The following is a 16321-nucleotide window of genomic DNA, read 5'->3' on the forward strand; positions in this document are numbered from 1 at the left end:
TAAAATAGCCCTAATTAAAAAAATAAATAAAAGACTGAAGCCAGCTCAATTATTGTGGTTCTGGCTTTTTTTTTTTTTTTCCACTGATCACCTTTTGATACAGATACTAATACAGTGATCCACTTTATGTATCCCAAGAGGGCATGCCACATTGCAATGACTGCCTTAAATTCTGGTTCTCAGTGGTGATGTCGAACAACAAGTCTTCCCTGTGTATGTACCCACCTATGCCCTTTCTCAGGTGATGTCTTTAAAATTCTATTAATCCACATGGATACTGGTGTTTTTGCACGGGAATTTCTCATCATTTCCCAGTGTGGCCCCTGCAAAGACACACAGGGACATTTAGGAGAATATGATTCATCTGCAACAAATTATTATCTGTGTTTTTAAACTTGTGGCTCTCATTTATCATAATTACTTTCAAATTTAAGAGAAAATAAATGTGATGACAGCTGTTCCCAGATTATCAGATTAGATTTTTGTGTAATGATGTTTACAGCAGGCAGAAAACTGAGGGAGAGAGAAGGTTGTATAGGTTGCTTAAAAATATTTCAAAAATTAACATTTAGGCTATAATATTTAAAAACTCATGTTTTTATCTTTTTTTTCAATAGAATGATAATGCACTTGGAGTAAATCTTGGTAGATAAATTAGGGCATTTCTATTAATCTATCAAATATTTTTAAATTAAATGGAGAGAATTTGGGCATTGTGAATGACCACTTGAGGGCGCTGTTCACACAGCAACAGATAATTTCCTGGCTTTATAAAATAAAAATTACCTGTCCTTCTTTTAAAAAGGGTATTTTTTTTCTTTTTCTTCTTTTTTTAAAAACTGAAATCTTGAAAACAGCTGGCTGTAATATTGGAGGAGTTTCTTTTTGCAATGCACGTAGACTCCTACTTGCATTTTACTTTCATTGCCATTTTTACAGGCCAAATGACATAGGATGAAGGCTGTTCGTAACCTGCTGATTTATATATTTTCCACCTATCTCCTGGTTATGTTTGGATTTAATGCTGCCCAAGACTTCTGGTGTTCAACTTTGGTGAAGGGAGTCATTTATGGATCGTATTCTGTAAGTGAAATGTTTCCCAAAAACTTTACAAACTGCACTTGGACGCTGGAAAATCCAGATCCAACCAAATATAGCATTTACCTGAAATTCTCCAAAAAGGACCTTAGCTGCTCTAACTTTTCCCTCCTGGCTTATCAGTTTGATCATTTTTCTCATGAAAAAATAAAGGATCTTTTAAGAAAGAATCATTCTATAATGCAACTCTGCAATTCCAAGAATGCTTTCGTTTTTCTACAATATGATAAAAATTTTATTCAAATCCGTCGCGTATTTCCAACCGACTTCCCAGGATTACAGAAAAAAGGGGAAGACGACCAGAAATCTTTTTTTGAGTTTTTGGTATTGAACAAGGTGAGCCCAAGCCAGTTTGGTTGCCATGTATTATGCACTTGGTTGGAGAGCTGCTTAAAATCGGAAAATGGGAGAACAGAAGCATGTGGGATCATGTATACAAAATGCACCTGCCCTCAGCATTTGGGAGAGTGGGGAATCGACGACCAGTCGCTGGTTTTGTTAAATAACGTGGTGTTACCCCTGAATGAGCAGACCGAGGGCTGCCTGACCCAGGAGCTGCAAACCACCCAGGTCTGCAATCTTACCAGGGAGGCCAAGCGACCACCCAAAGAAGGTAAGTGTCCAGCAGAGAGGGGGGATTGGAGGGGGCGGTGTCGGGGATGGAGTTAAAACGTGCTGTTTCAATACGTGGGCTTAAGTGTTGCTCATTTAACTCTATCATCTTTGGATTCACTTGATGTGTGGTCTTGACTGAGAAAGGTCTCTTAGGCTAGTCTTAGGTTTCAACATTTTAGAAACGGGGCAGTGAGGATGGGACAGTTCTCAGCAACCTGTCCCGGAAGTGTGGGTAGAATATCCATGAGAAAAGATGCAAATACGTGGAGACAGCTTGCGCTGGAGATTCGTGAGGAGGGTTAGGCTGCAGCTCCTCGGGGAAACCTGCACACACAGACTCACCCACGACACCTGTGAAGTAGATGTGTAGCCGTCTCTCTTATGCTCCAGCCCTGTAAAAATCCTTTTCACTTCCTCTCTCCTTTCCTCTCTCTATCCCACCTTCTCACCCATGACCCCCTTGCAGGCTTGGGGCTGCAGGACTAAAAAGTGACACAAAGTCAATAACCTGTTTGGACCAGATGACTTGCTGATACATGTGACAAGGGTGCCCCTCGCCCCCACACATCCGGAATGTTAAGATGCTTCGCACAATAAATCCCGCGTGCTCGCTCTTTCTGGCCTGGGTCAAGGGAACCCCTCTGGAAGAGCCAACTCTGGGGTCCCCGGGCTGTGAAGCCACGTATGGGCAGGGGAGGAGGGCAGAATTAAAACTCTGGCTGATCCTCTAAGACCTGATATCCCTCTTGCGTGATTTTTGCTCTTCTTGGTCCCCCGTTGATATACAAGAGGAGGGAGCTCGTCTGTGATGAGCTAGAAAAAACAGTGCAACGGAAATGCGGAGGAAGAGAAAGTACAGGAGTGATTTATAGCTTTTACCCAGTCCCCAGTGTGGGAGCTACCAGAGGATTTGAGATTGTGGATTATGTTTAATAATGCAAGGAAGCTGACATATTTTGAGAAAATTAGTTTTCTGTTTGGATGGTTAATGGATGTGTTCCATTCTTTCGGGGACACGGCTAATACAGATTCATTCTTGCTCCCCAACCCTGCAAAAAGAGAGTGTGTTGATTTTTTATGCAGGAAATGTTTTCAGATCTCCACAAAGATCCCTGTCTGTGGAAAGGGACAGCCAAGCTCCAGTCCCTCTTTCCTTACCCTCCCCCAACAGAAGTTGTCTTTGTGGCCAATATAAAATTGACACGTTGTTGGAGAATTTTATTTAAGGGTAGCCAAGGCTTTGTAAGGGGAGGGGGTGGGGGCGGGGAGGGGGAGAGGAGAGAGGAGAAAAGGGCTTAACTAGCTAACTTCTCTCTGCTGAAAGCAATTTGGGGGATGGGAATTATGGGAGAGCAATGGTACAGGGGGAAAGATGTCAGAAGATAAATGCAGACTAATGGCAATGAGAGAGGGGTGAAAACCTTTAAGATTTCTACAGGTCAGTGTTTCACTAACAGCTGTGACTGAAGAAAACAAAGTGGTTTTAAATTACAGAAGTTCTTTTTTTGTAGTAAAAATCCCAGAGAAGCCCTTGCAACGGCAGGGATGGTATTTAACACCATTTAAAACTAATTAGTGTCCCCTAGAATAAGAAGCTACAGTACACACAGAAAATGTGATGTTACAGTTACAAGCTGGCTAATAAGACAACATCAGAAACTAGTTTTTGCTTACTTTTTTTAAATTAAAATTTTAATAAAATTTAGCAAATTTCTTTCTTCAGTGAGTAGAATTCTTCCATCAAACTGACAGCTGATGACAGTGGAAAGGGGAACCCATTTCCACAGCCCTCTGTCTGTGAATGGTAGCAAGTGACAAATACAAAGTTGTTGTTGGCACATTAAGCATGATTTTCAAAGATTTTGCTGGTCATGGTCATGAGATATGGGTGAAGACTGCTGGGATTTATAGAAGTTGAACTGGATAACCACTTGTTTTGTAAATGACTAAAAGAGTGATTTTAGATATTAGATGTATAAATCATATGGGTGAATGTTTATAACTTTTGGCTAATTAGCTGGCAACATGAGGGAGGATTAGAAAAATAGATGATTCTATTAAAATTGTTCACATGGTAATAGAACAGAACTAGGAAAAGCTCATTTAATAGGGGAAGAATATATGCTGTATCTGTAAAGTTGCACAGACTGTATTCTAAATTTGTGCTCTTGAATTGGTTAGTTATTCTGAGTCAGAAAGGTAAGGATAAGTAATTCATGATGACATAATTGTAGATGATGCATTTGTAAGTAACTCTTATAAAATAGATGTAGCATTCCTTACCTCATTTAAAGGAAACCTTTCTGGTTATCCTGCATCTGTTTGAAAGAAATGTGAAAATCTGCATATTCTTAATTTAGTCAATTATGCAAATATATTAAATTTTAAATATTTGCTGTAAATGATATATAAAATTTTATAAGATAATTACTTATCATTTCAAATAAACTACCACACAATGATAATCACATGGCTTAAAGTTAATAATTGCTACTCATATCTCATATTCCAAAATGTCTTTCCATAGTAACATGTAAACCCAGCTTTTAAAATGAGATTTAAAAGATTCCATTCATATTTTATATTCATGATTTCTATGGAAAAATAATCAGATTGTCCTGTATGATATCAAGGGAATAAATATAAGAATATTTTCCACAGTTTATGACTCCCATTTTATTCACTGGAATAAGTCCTGACTCAGAAAGCCTTAAGTAGAAATATTTTCCACATTTATTACATCATAGAAGTGACAAAAATTTTGAAGGCAGATTTGGATTGTTTTGTATGATGCTGAAGGTGATGGCAAAGGTATACCAAATGTTGAATATTTTGAATGTATCAGAATTATAAAATCATGTTTAGTTAGTATTTGAGAAAACTGTTGGCTCCTAGAAATGACATGTTAATTTTGAGATAGTATTTTTACTAAAATGTTAGTTAATAATACATTCATGTAGAGAAGAATTTCATAGCCAAAAAACAACAAGAAAACTATCACTGTTTACAGGACAACACCAACAATTACAAATGTTGTCTGGAATATGTTTATAAAAGTAAATTATTGAAACTGATGCTCCATTAAAGTGTTAAATTTTAGTACATTTAAACATTTTCTTATTGAAGATCACATTTGATATATTGGAAGGTAGCATGTGATTAGAGAAACTAAGTTGTCATTTCCCAATTTTTATGTGAAATTCTGAAAATCAAGTACATCAGCAAAATGAAGCCTTTTAAAATGTATGATGTCTTTTTTCAGGGAGTTATTTAAAGACACTAGATATAATGTGTATAACTTTTTTTATTTTTAAGAAACTCAGTGCTGTTTATCTAGTTTTCAGATGTAAGCTTCGGGAGAGATTGGCATTTATTCCCAAGGGCTTGACTATGTTTTCTAGGACTCTTTTACCAAAAGGGATTCTGGACTGTATAGCAAAAACATAAAAGGTGATTATAAGATCTTATTTCTTACTACTTTCCTTAAAATAAGTAATTAAAACAGTTTTGGCAGGAAGATTCTACACTAGGGTATTTAAATCACATAATAAGCCTTAATGGAACCTTTGTTTCCTACTTACATCAATGGCGCCACTTATGTGAATGGAAATTGGGATCCCTGTATAGATTCCAGGAAATCTGAACACACACACTCATTTGTTTTTCCACTCTGCTTCTGCTAATCCTTGATATTCTGTCACCCAAGGGAAGTCTCACTCTGTGCCTGTGTAAAGTCTAGGCCATGTCTGTGTGTGCGTGTTTGCAGTATTAGGCACACGTTTGTCATCTAGAGCGATTTGTATGTCTACCCCTTTCAGTGTTCCTATTTCTTTCTACCTTTTTCTTTTTGCCCTCATTACTGTTTCAGCCACTTTTTCATCTTCCTCTTTTCCTTCCTTTGATCTTGCTTCTTTGGTAAATGACTGCCACGGTCCCACACTCTTCATCAGAATGCGGAACGTTATACTGAATCTGTTTCCCCTTAGCTGGATCCCATAACCCTTTGCACATACTGTGCTGTTGTTGTAGCATTTAGCATACTGCAGTCTGTTTTTCATTTATATTTTCATCTCCTTCTACTAACTTGGGAATCCTTCATGTATAAAGACTGGGTCTTTATCCGGCTGGTGTAGCTCAGTGGTTGAGTGTTGACCCATGCACCAAGAGGTCACCAGTTCGATTCCTAGTCAGGGTACATGCTCAGGTTGTGGGCCTGATCCCTAGTGGGAGGCATGCAGGAGGCAGCCAATCAATGGTCTCTCTCATCGAAGTTTCTCTCTCTCTCTCCCTCTCCCTTCTTCTCTCTACAAATAAATGAAGAAAAAGAAATTAAAAAAAAAAAAAAAAACACACAACAAAAAACAGACTGGATCTTCGAATTGTCTAGAACAATCTCAACAGAGCTTTAGTAAATATTGGGTAAAATTAATATTAAATGAACAAAACAAAGATCTCAGTAGGAAAGATAATAAATTGATTGCAATTGAAAGAATCAAAATGCATCATTTTGGAAAAGCAGCCACTTTTTACTTTCTTTTTGAGGGGAATATGGCTATCATTTATCTTATTTCCAATTCCATTAATGTGTTCTTCATACCAGCTCCCAATCACAGGTATTCTTTAATAACATTTAAAAACAACAAGAAGGGTGGAGCTATTGAGAAATCATCTTAATTTCATATATATTTATTTTAAGAGATTAATAATAAATATAAGTTCCTATACATGGCTGTCTATAAAAAAAGGTGGTAAAATTTTTTTGCCAATTTCTATTTATTTCACTGTCTTCTTTTCTGTCTACATTTCTCTCCTCTGGCTCTGGCATTACTTCTAGAGTAATATATTTCCAAATCCTCTCTTCCACAGTTTGAAGGCAAACATATACAAACTCTTTCTAAGAGAGAGGAAGAGTGTCGGCATGTCATGTTTGGCACCTCTGTTAGGCACTCGGGCTTGTGACCTACAAATATAGTGATGATAGAATGCTACTGAAATTGTAGGCCTGGTCAAGTAATGCCAGCATTTTTACTTTTGCCATTTCAGAATTGTGTCAATTTAGGATGCAGCTCATATATGTATCATTTAATGACATGAAACTCCATTAAGGCACCATATCTTTTGTAGACACTAAATCAAAATATTAACATGAAAATTTGCATGTGTATGTATGAGTGCCATGCATGCACACATGTGCCAATATGTATGTTTCAGTGGGTTTTTATGATAGCTATAGATAAACGTACTGCAGATAAGTTTCTCCCAAAATTGAGATGAGAAATTTACTTTACTTTATATCAAGCTTCATGTGTTACTTTATTTAGTTCATTTCCTAATTGGAACAATTCTATTGTTCATGGAACACTTTTATAAAATATAGTATTCTTTAGAATAAGTCTGGTGTACATTACCTGTAATAGTCATCTGGCCCTTGGATCCGAAATCAGTGTTCATTCACAAATAAACTTTTCTGCTCTGTCCGATGTGCCCAGTGGTTAGAGCATTGGGTTGCAGATTTGATTTCTGGTCAAGGGCGTGTACCTGGGTTCCAGGTTCCATCCCCAGCCCTGGTTGAGATCCGTGTGAGGGACAACCAATTGATGTGTCTCTTTCACATCGATGTTTCTCTGTCTCTCTGCCCCTCCTTTACTCCCTTACACTCTATAAAAATCCATGGAAAAAATATCCTTGGATGAGGATTAACAATAACATAAAGTAAACTTTTCTTGCTTTTTCAAAATGTGATTTGCTGGGTTTTAAGATCCTAACCAGAGAGAGCTGAGTTTGAATCTGCCCTTCCATATCACAACTGTGTTATTCTGTATAACTTATTTTCTTTACTCAAACCAGGTTAGTAATGCTCATTTCTCAGGGTATAGGTGAGAACAGGACATGACATCATGTATGGAAAAAAACAATAAAATTAATAGCTTGGAATATCTTGGTTCCTTCAACCCTGTGGAAATGTTCCCCCGATTCAATTAATTAAATAAAATTAGAGAGGTATTTAGTTTTTCTAAGGGTGTCACTTCATTGAAATGAAAATTCTGTTTTGGTGTAAGATATACATGGGTCTCCAAAGTGACTCAGCCTCCTCGTAATATCGTTGACAAGTGACTGAGCTTTACTAAGCTTGACTCATCATTCATCTACTGTAATAGTGTGTTGTGTTAAATGAGATTGCACATGTAAAACACTTAGTCCAAGTTCTATTAGGTCCTTGATTCAGTTTTTGAAACCTCTTTTTTATCTCCTCACTATAAATTATAGAGAATCAATAATAAGTAATGAAGTAGGTTGTCATTTAATTATTTGAAGTTGTTTAGGAAAATTTAGGGGCATTTAACAAAGGATCATTAAGCATTTGAATGTATGTCTATTTTGTATCAGAGAAAGAACGCATAGCATCTCAATCCATTTGTGCTGATGGAGGCATGACTAATACATCAAATAGATCGAGCTAGTGGTATGTGAGTCATCCTCGGCCTGGGACGCTGTCCTTTGGATATCATTGCTGAGAGCCTGCAAAGCCATTTAAATTAAACAGTTTCCAAGTATTTTACTCTTTGCTGAATTATGCAAAACTGTCATGTTTTGATATCTGTTTTAAAAAGGAATCATCTTGAAATGCTAGTCTATGTTAAAGTATTTGAAAAAACGTAGGCCTTTTGGGGGCTTTTTTACTGACTTGTGATCAGTTTTTACAGACCAGCCAGCCCCAAGATTCCCCCAAAGCCTTACCTATTCAGATATAGAAAAGAAAACGAGCAAAAAAAAAAAAAATGTTTGTTAGTACTCATTTGAAGATTCTTAAATTAATTTTAAAAACAAAATTACAAAATGCTGTCTGTAAGGCTTCATAAAATGCCAAATGCTCTATGTTCACTGATTTTTCAATGGTCATTTTGGAATTTTGTTCACTTGCAAAGAATAACCTAGCTATATATCTGTTACAGGCATATATTTCTAGTGTGCACAGAAGGTGCAACAAATAACACATGTATAGTGAGTACATTAACATGGAGCCGTTTCTCTCAAAATTAATTGAGTGAACAGGAGTCTTTTGAAATCCAACATGTTTGCTGCTGTGCATTTCCCCCATAACCAACCCGCTATCCTACCTTCATTATGCTTGGAGCATGCTGTTAAAGGTAAAATGGTTATTCTTTGTTTTCTGCCATGTTAAATGAAATAATTTATCTGCTAAACTGGTCTGGATCTTATATTCTCAAGGTATCTCTTCTAAATAATAAGTTTATTTGGAAATTAGGAATTATTTAGGAAAACAGCAAATATATGCATGGAAAACTGATAGATAAAATTGCAATATTTAGAATGCAACTTAAATGTAATCAGACATAACAAAAAATATTAAAACATTTGTAGAGTCAACCAGAAAACACTACCATGTGAATTACTTTTTAGAAATAAATACGTTAAGGTAGTAGAAATGTCACAGAAATATTCTGAGAAATATAATACCCAGTATGAATATAAATATAAATATTTATACTGGGTTACAATTATACAGTATTATTTCTACTGGTGCTCCTCCAATTTAAGAAACATTTTAAAATTTGATAATTAAATAACTTCTACACTTGCATATCTAAACAGTAATAACTTATTCTCCAATAAACACATGTTTAAAGAGAAGCTTCATCTACATATCACTCCTAAGAAAAGAAGTGAAGTGTATTAAAAAACACTTATAAATCAAAAGAATACAATTGAGGAAGTGCTTTGCAGTTTGCAAAGCTCTGTTGCAAATATTGTTTTATTTGGGCAATAACTGTGAGACCTGTAGTAGTTGCTCCATTGAAACGTGCCAGCTATATAAAATACCCTAAAGACAGTGGTTTTCCTTTCACTAACATTTTATTACAAATTGATTCAAATTAGAGACTTAAGAATTTCAGAGCCAAGGGTTTATGTGATTTTTGTTATTGTTGTCTTTTGTTATTTGTTTGTTTCTGGAGCACTTAAATCTGAATCACAAATTCTCAGATATATAAGGGACTTTAGCATTTTCTAGTCCAATCTTACCTTATTGATGGAATCCAAATCTGTAAACATATGATGGGGAAATTATTTCAGCTGAACATAAGTCTTCTTGGAATTTATATTTAATACCATCTCTATAATGTAAAGGATCTAATATTTGATAAATCCAATAATCAAAAAACATTATATGGTATCCGGCCAGGACAATAATCAGAGTATACTACTTAATACAGACTAATATCTACAAATTAAAGCTTTCCTTGACTATATTTTTGTTCTATTTGGTATATATTATATAAACAAATGTGATGTAGGTCTCAAAAAACTTGATTTTCAGTCTAAGCTCATTAAATTTAAAGAGCAATATGTTTCAATTTCAGAATCTGTCTAGATTTACTAAGGTGATTTAGCAAGATCCATCTTGGATTTTCATTTCTTTATTTCTAGTGATAACTGTGTTTTGGAGAAATAATATGTCTTACATTTTCTAGTTATCTTATGATTCATTGAGAAATACTGTTGAGGGTGCGAGAAGAGTGAGTTCAAGGTCCCCTCTGTTGAAAGTCACAGCTTCTGTTACTGGCTGCTCATAATAATTGTAATGTGGAAAAGAGAGCAACTTAGGAAGACAAAGATCAGCTTACATAGTATTTCCACATGAATCTGGCAGACTTGGAGCTCAGGCAGCCATTTCTTCCTTCCACTCCTTTAGGCCTTTGAGTGGTGATGCATCCCCATGTTTCTAACCCCGGGTACTGTATCTTCTCTCCTTGGTTTCTCTAAGCATATCCATGCCTTACTCTCTTCTCAAATTACTTTAATTGAAGACATCGTTGTTTCTCACTGGGACCCTGACTGATACATGAGTATATAATTTTGGTGGTAGAGTGATTTCTGAGTACTTATGAGAAGGTCCAACACCAACATTTTAAGTTTTCATCCTTTCTTTTAATGTATTAAAAGGTCTTATGTAATAATTACCCCCTTTGCTGATTGGTATATAGACCATGCCAAGTAAACAAATAAATAATAATTTAAAGAATTGAGTTAAGGAAAATTAAAATCAGTTGGCCATTATTTAAGGTCAGCGAAAATGGTATTTTTCTATACTTAATCTGAACTCAGTATGTGTTCATCTTTAGAACTCCATTGAATGTGGGATTTCTAAGTGTTTTTCTGTATTTACCTGTTGGTTTATTGATTACTTAACTTATTTTTAAGTTATGTAATATGTATGTATAGGTACATACACACATACATATAATGTTAATGTGACCCCATAACATTTGAACAGCTCTGGACAGTCACAGAAAGTTTGTGAGTAGCTAATTAAACCCAAATAGTGTTAAGGCTTCCATATAAAACAAAAGAATTCTGACATATTAAGATTTAGTTCTAATTTTATATCATAATGGAATGAAAATCGAATTTCAATTCCTAATCTGTTTCATTTTGCATATTGAGTTTATTATCTCTCTCAACACAAACAAAAACAACACACAAACACAGTTTTTGTTTTTGTTTTCTCCTTTATTTCATTCTCAAAAAGAAATCAAGGCAGCTAAGTTTGACCTAATAGTTTCATAAAGAAAATTACAATTTTTTTAAAAACCTTTTCTCTGTATTAGTCTATTTCTCTTTTACATCAAGGGAGGGTACAATGGGGAAAAAGAAGTCACTTCTGAAAAATAAGGTTAAATTTTCTATTTTCCAAACTTCTGCTTTATGATGTTTCTGAATAGGCAATATATAACAAACATTTTTTGTATACTGATGCTCTTGGAAATATTTCTTATATTGACTACTCATAATAATGGTAATATGGAAAAGTGGGCACCTTAGGAAGACAAAAATCTGTTTATATAATTTTTTCCCCATAAATCTGGCAAACTGTCAAAGATCTGCTTCTGCACTGTAGGCTGAGAAATTTTCGTTTATTTTGGCTTCCCAGAGAGGTCAGCTTCCTTTACAGATATGTCAGCCTGTGGTCAGCTCTTTTTGGCTAGCCTTGGTTTTATCATTTAGAGGGCGAACAGTGTCTATTTTTCAAGTGGTGCCTGAGAAATTACCCAAGTACAACTGCCTTTTTATTCTTCGTTAGGTTTTACTTTCAAATACCATGAGGTAAATGCTGTGGATCACCACTGTTCTGTCTGCACAGCATAGAACATTTTATAACCTTAGCTTGTACTGTATTAAAAATCTGTTCTCTTTACAAAGTATGGCTTCCTTCTGTTTAGCTGTTTCCCTGGAATATTCTGATAACCATGTTTTGGTGTTTAGTTGATTACAAAGGGCATAAATGAGTTTTACACAAAATAAATATTACATTTGCTTGCTTTTGGACTCTGCATCCTGAGACCACAGAAACCACAGAAATCAAGGAGAGTTTGGACGCAGAATAGAAGTCAATCCACTAAGTAGTAAGAACTGACTAAGATAAAATAAATCAGTATGTGTAGGATGTGAATTAATCCAACTGTTATGTCCCCTTAGCAGTGGAAACTTTTTTCTAGTAAAAGTCAGTATATAAAAGAGATTTTAGAAAACAGCTGCTTTGGTTGTTGTGGGTGGGAGGCTGAACGCCCCACCTAATCAGTTCTCCTTCCTGCCCATGTTCATCCCAGAGGCAACTCCGCTTGAAAAACCACTGCTGAACTATAAATCTTAGAACCTCCATGGAAAGCCACATGTGGTAAATTAACGTTAGAAACTTTCTTCCCCTGAGAAATGAATATTTTCAGTGTTATGATCACTGAGAATGTGTAAGAACTATCATATTGTTTTTTACTGCATGTTACTTAGAACAAAATTTATAATTTGTCTAGGCTCCTATGGTGCACACATTATCTATGCTTAATTTTCCTCCATAACCTCTTTTTCACTATCCAACACAGTAAGTGCCAGGGCCCAACACCCACCCTTTGTGCATGCCCTCAGCCTACACTGTCATGCCTCTCCGATATCTTGGATGCATCAGGGTAGTGTCCTATAAGTTTTCTCTCTCACTTTTCTGTCATGTCTCGTCCAATCTTGCTTTGCAGAGACCTTAGTATGATAAAGCCATGCGGTGTTTAGACCAGAGATGGGAATCCCACTCCTTCTCCTCTCTGTCACACTTGTGGATAAGAGATCTGTTGACAACCCATCTCTAGTGCTTGTAATGTAAACATTTCCTTCAGAGCCTGTCTGCGTCAGGCAACCCGGTGACTCCACGTGTGACCTACAGATGAGGGTCACAGTTACCCATCTTTCTCTCTAGTCATCCGGACCCCAAACTTGTCCACCCTAGGTTCCCTACACTTCTGCAAAGTTGCTTATTCCAATCATACCGCTTGCTCACATACTAGTGTACCTAGATAAGTATGAATCCAATTTTAGATTTTTAAAAGACTTTTCACTTTAATTGATGAATATTCAGAAGCTCTAATTTTAAATCTTTATAAATGTAATATATTTGGGAGGTATTCATTCTTTTTCCTTAATTGTTTTGTTAATCGTCAAATAGTTCAGTTGTGAACTGTCAAACCAATTGAAATAAACTGAAGTTATCAGGGCAATGGAAATTATTTTGAACTCCTTTGATTGTTCACACCTAATGGATATTTACTACCGAAGAGAGCTTATTGAAACAACCACAAAAAGCTTATTAGCATTGACATTCCACAGGTGTGAGTGGGTAATTGCGGTGTTATTAATCCTCTTCTCCAAATAGTTTCAGCCTTCTACCATTCTGAGCACATGTAAGAATTATTCCTGGACCATTTGTAGTTGGGTAGGGTCATATGACTGTCTCCAGCCAAGGAGTTGTGAGCAAAAGTGACATTCCTCAGTTCTGAGCTGGATCATTTCATTGCTCCAGTGAGACTGTGAAGCTCTCCACCTTCGGCATGGAAACCGGTACTTTAGAGAGAAGAGAGGTTTTCTGTCAGGCTGAGTCCTTGAAGACTAAAATTAGCAGGGCTCTATGCCCCACACTCTTGCCCATCTGTGATGGTCTCAAAACAAGAGCAAGGACGAACTTGTTCTGTGTTGAGACACTGGGCATTTTGCGTTTGTTTTTTTGTTACCACAGCCGAGTTCATTCCAAGTGACATGATATCTAACTGGGGACGACTGAGGAGTAGTGTGCTGACTGATGGTGCTGAAAGGAGCTGAAAGGCACAATGGTGATGTATTGTCATTTGACTCTAATGATGTGATGGCCGTTTCAGTTCATGACATTTTGGAGAGAGGACCTCCTTGGCATGTTCCACCATGTACCTGGGGTAGCTGTATTGGAATAAGCAATTTTCTGTAACTCATTTCAGGTATTATGTATCAAGATAGTATTGGTTTAGCCTAATTAAAATTAATTAAACTAACTACCACGATTGTGTATTTATATTACAAGAGACCATTCTTTCAACATTTATTAAAAAGTTACCTTGGTTTTTCAATATTTTCGGAGTTACCCAGATGAGAGGCTTTGGGGTCTTCTCTTGTGCCATGATTGTCATAGAACTAAGTAGAAGGTTTTTGTTTTAGCCTGGTAGTTCTTAATACAAACTTGTCCTATTCTGTCCCTTCCTCCTTTCTTTCTATTTTGTTCCTTCCCCCTCCCCCCACCCAGGTATATAGGCCTGACTTGTATGTGTTGATCTATAGTTTCGATGTTGCAATAATTTACACAGACTCTGTTATTAGTGGATGTGTAGGTGTTTTTTTTTTGTAAACAAATATTTCTATGGTAGTTCATGGGGAGCTTGTAATCATTTAGTAAGCACTGCTTCATTAATCTTAACAATTTTCTTAGGGAGTTAATTATGTAGCAATAATTAACCTCCCCTTTGAGTAGGTGGGCTTTGGTCACACTGAGAAGTATTCTTACCTCCCCTGAGAGGCGGGAATGGAAGTAGACTGCTATGAACAAGCCTCTGGAGGTTGCTTAGCGGGAGTGGAGAGTTCTTCCCAATGTTACTGGTACACTGGCAAGTTTGGCTCTGCTGGGCGGTACCTGCTATTATTTTCCTGGCTTTTCTGTTCTCAAGAAGTATGGATTATGATAAGCTCATTAATTATAAGAGATGCACTCCAGAATTCAAAGAGGGGTACAGAGGCCATTGAGCAACTGAGAAATTAAAACAAAAGCGAAAACACTGAGTTTTGTGTTCTGAAGAAAAATCACGGATAGGGTGAATTCTCAGTTTGCTGGCCACGTGTTTGTCTGATATGTAGGACACACACGTAATAATCACTTAGACAGGAACGTGCGGCATTCAGTGCTTATAGGCATTATATGCACATTTAATTTGGAAAGATGAACATTTGAAATAGTTGGGAATACCTGTTAAACTGTACTTACTAAATATTTGCTAAATATAGATTTATCTGGAGTTTCTTAAGAAGATCATAATAATAACAAAGGATAAAATACATTTTGCAATGGAAACTCTAAACTTTAGGTTTCCTTGTTTGAAAATTTACTTGGAGTCTTTATTAATATGTTTTTATTGATTTTAGAGAGAGAGGGAAAGAGGAGAGACATGGATCAGTTACCTCATGTATGCACCCCGATCAGGAATTGAACCCCAAATCTAGGCCTGTGCCCTGACAGGTAATCAAACTGGCAACCTTTTGATTCATGAGACCATGCTCCAACCAGCTGAGCCACACCAGCCAATGCACTTGGAGTCTTTTTTTTTTAATCTTCACCCAAGGATATTTTTCCATTGATTTTTTATTTATTTTATTTTATTTTATTTTATTTTTTAGATAGAGTGGGAGGGAGGAAGGGAGGGAGAGAGAGAGGGAGAAAAAACATCAATGTATCTCACATCGATTGGCTGCTTTCTGTACAACCCCCCTTGGGGCTGGGGATCCAACCTGAAACTGAGGTGCACATGCCCTTGACCAGAAATCAAACCTGAGATTCTTTGGTCCCAGAGCAGCCACTGTATCTGCTGAGCCAAACCAGCCAGGGCACTTGGAATCTTTTTAATAAATATATTCAGAACAGTATTCTGTGAATCAGCTTAGATATCAGAAATTAAAGTTTTGCTTAGTGTTAAAGAGTAAATCATTGCCAAACAGGTTTCATAAAGTTGAAGACAAATGTAATTTTCAAAAGTGAACAATTTAATTATAATTCTGAAAAAGACATATTCTGTGGTAGAACAAATTAATGGTCTTTCACAGCCTCCTTAATCATTGATTGTTTTCCTTGGCACTTTGTCTCTTACCAGATCCCATACTTACCACGGCTGTAAATTCAGGTTCAGATTTTAGTCGTTAAGAGTGAGGCTTCCTGGGTTTAAATCCAGTTTTCTCCATGTCTGTCCTGTGTCCCTGAGGACATTTCACCCCTCTCTAAAGCTCAGTTTCCTTGTCCACAAAGAGGTGATTATTTCAGTGACACATCACAGAGACTGAATGAGGTGTTTAATTTAAAATGATTAACCTGACCCTGGACTGTGTAGTAGAGGCTCAATAAATGTTAAATTTCATTAATTGGATGGATGATTCTGGAACCTTTTACTGCATTAGATTTCTTTAATACAACAAATAAAATTTTGATTCATAATAAAAGTGATCAATGTATTTAAGTGACCTTGGAGAAATTAAAATG

General features: G+C 36.4%; 1 protein-coding gene across 2 annotated transcripts in view; it reads left to right on the plus strand.

Annotated features, from left to right (window-relative positions):
- Positions 1-16321, plus strand: part of ADGRB3 (adhesion G protein-coupled receptor B3) — a 689955-nt gene that overhangs the window by 2452 nt on the left and 671182 nt on the right. For both annotated transcript variants that reach the window (XM_036248276.1, XM_036248277.1), the window contains one exon: positions 940-1711. In XM_036248276.1, coding sequence (XP_036104169.1) covers positions 955-1711 — 757 coding nt within the window. In that variant the 5' untranslated portion in view covers positions 940-954. The remainder of the gene's footprint in view (positions 1-939; positions 1712-16321) is intronic.

This window comes from Molossus molossus, unplaced genomic scaffold (genome assembly GCF_014108415.1).
Source record: "Molossus molossus isolate mMolMol1 unplaced genomic scaffold, mMolMol1.p scaffold_m16_p_8, whole genome shotgun sequence".
Lineage (NCBI taxonomy): Eukaryota > Metazoa > Chordata > Mammalia > Chiroptera > Molossidae > Molossus > Molossus molossus.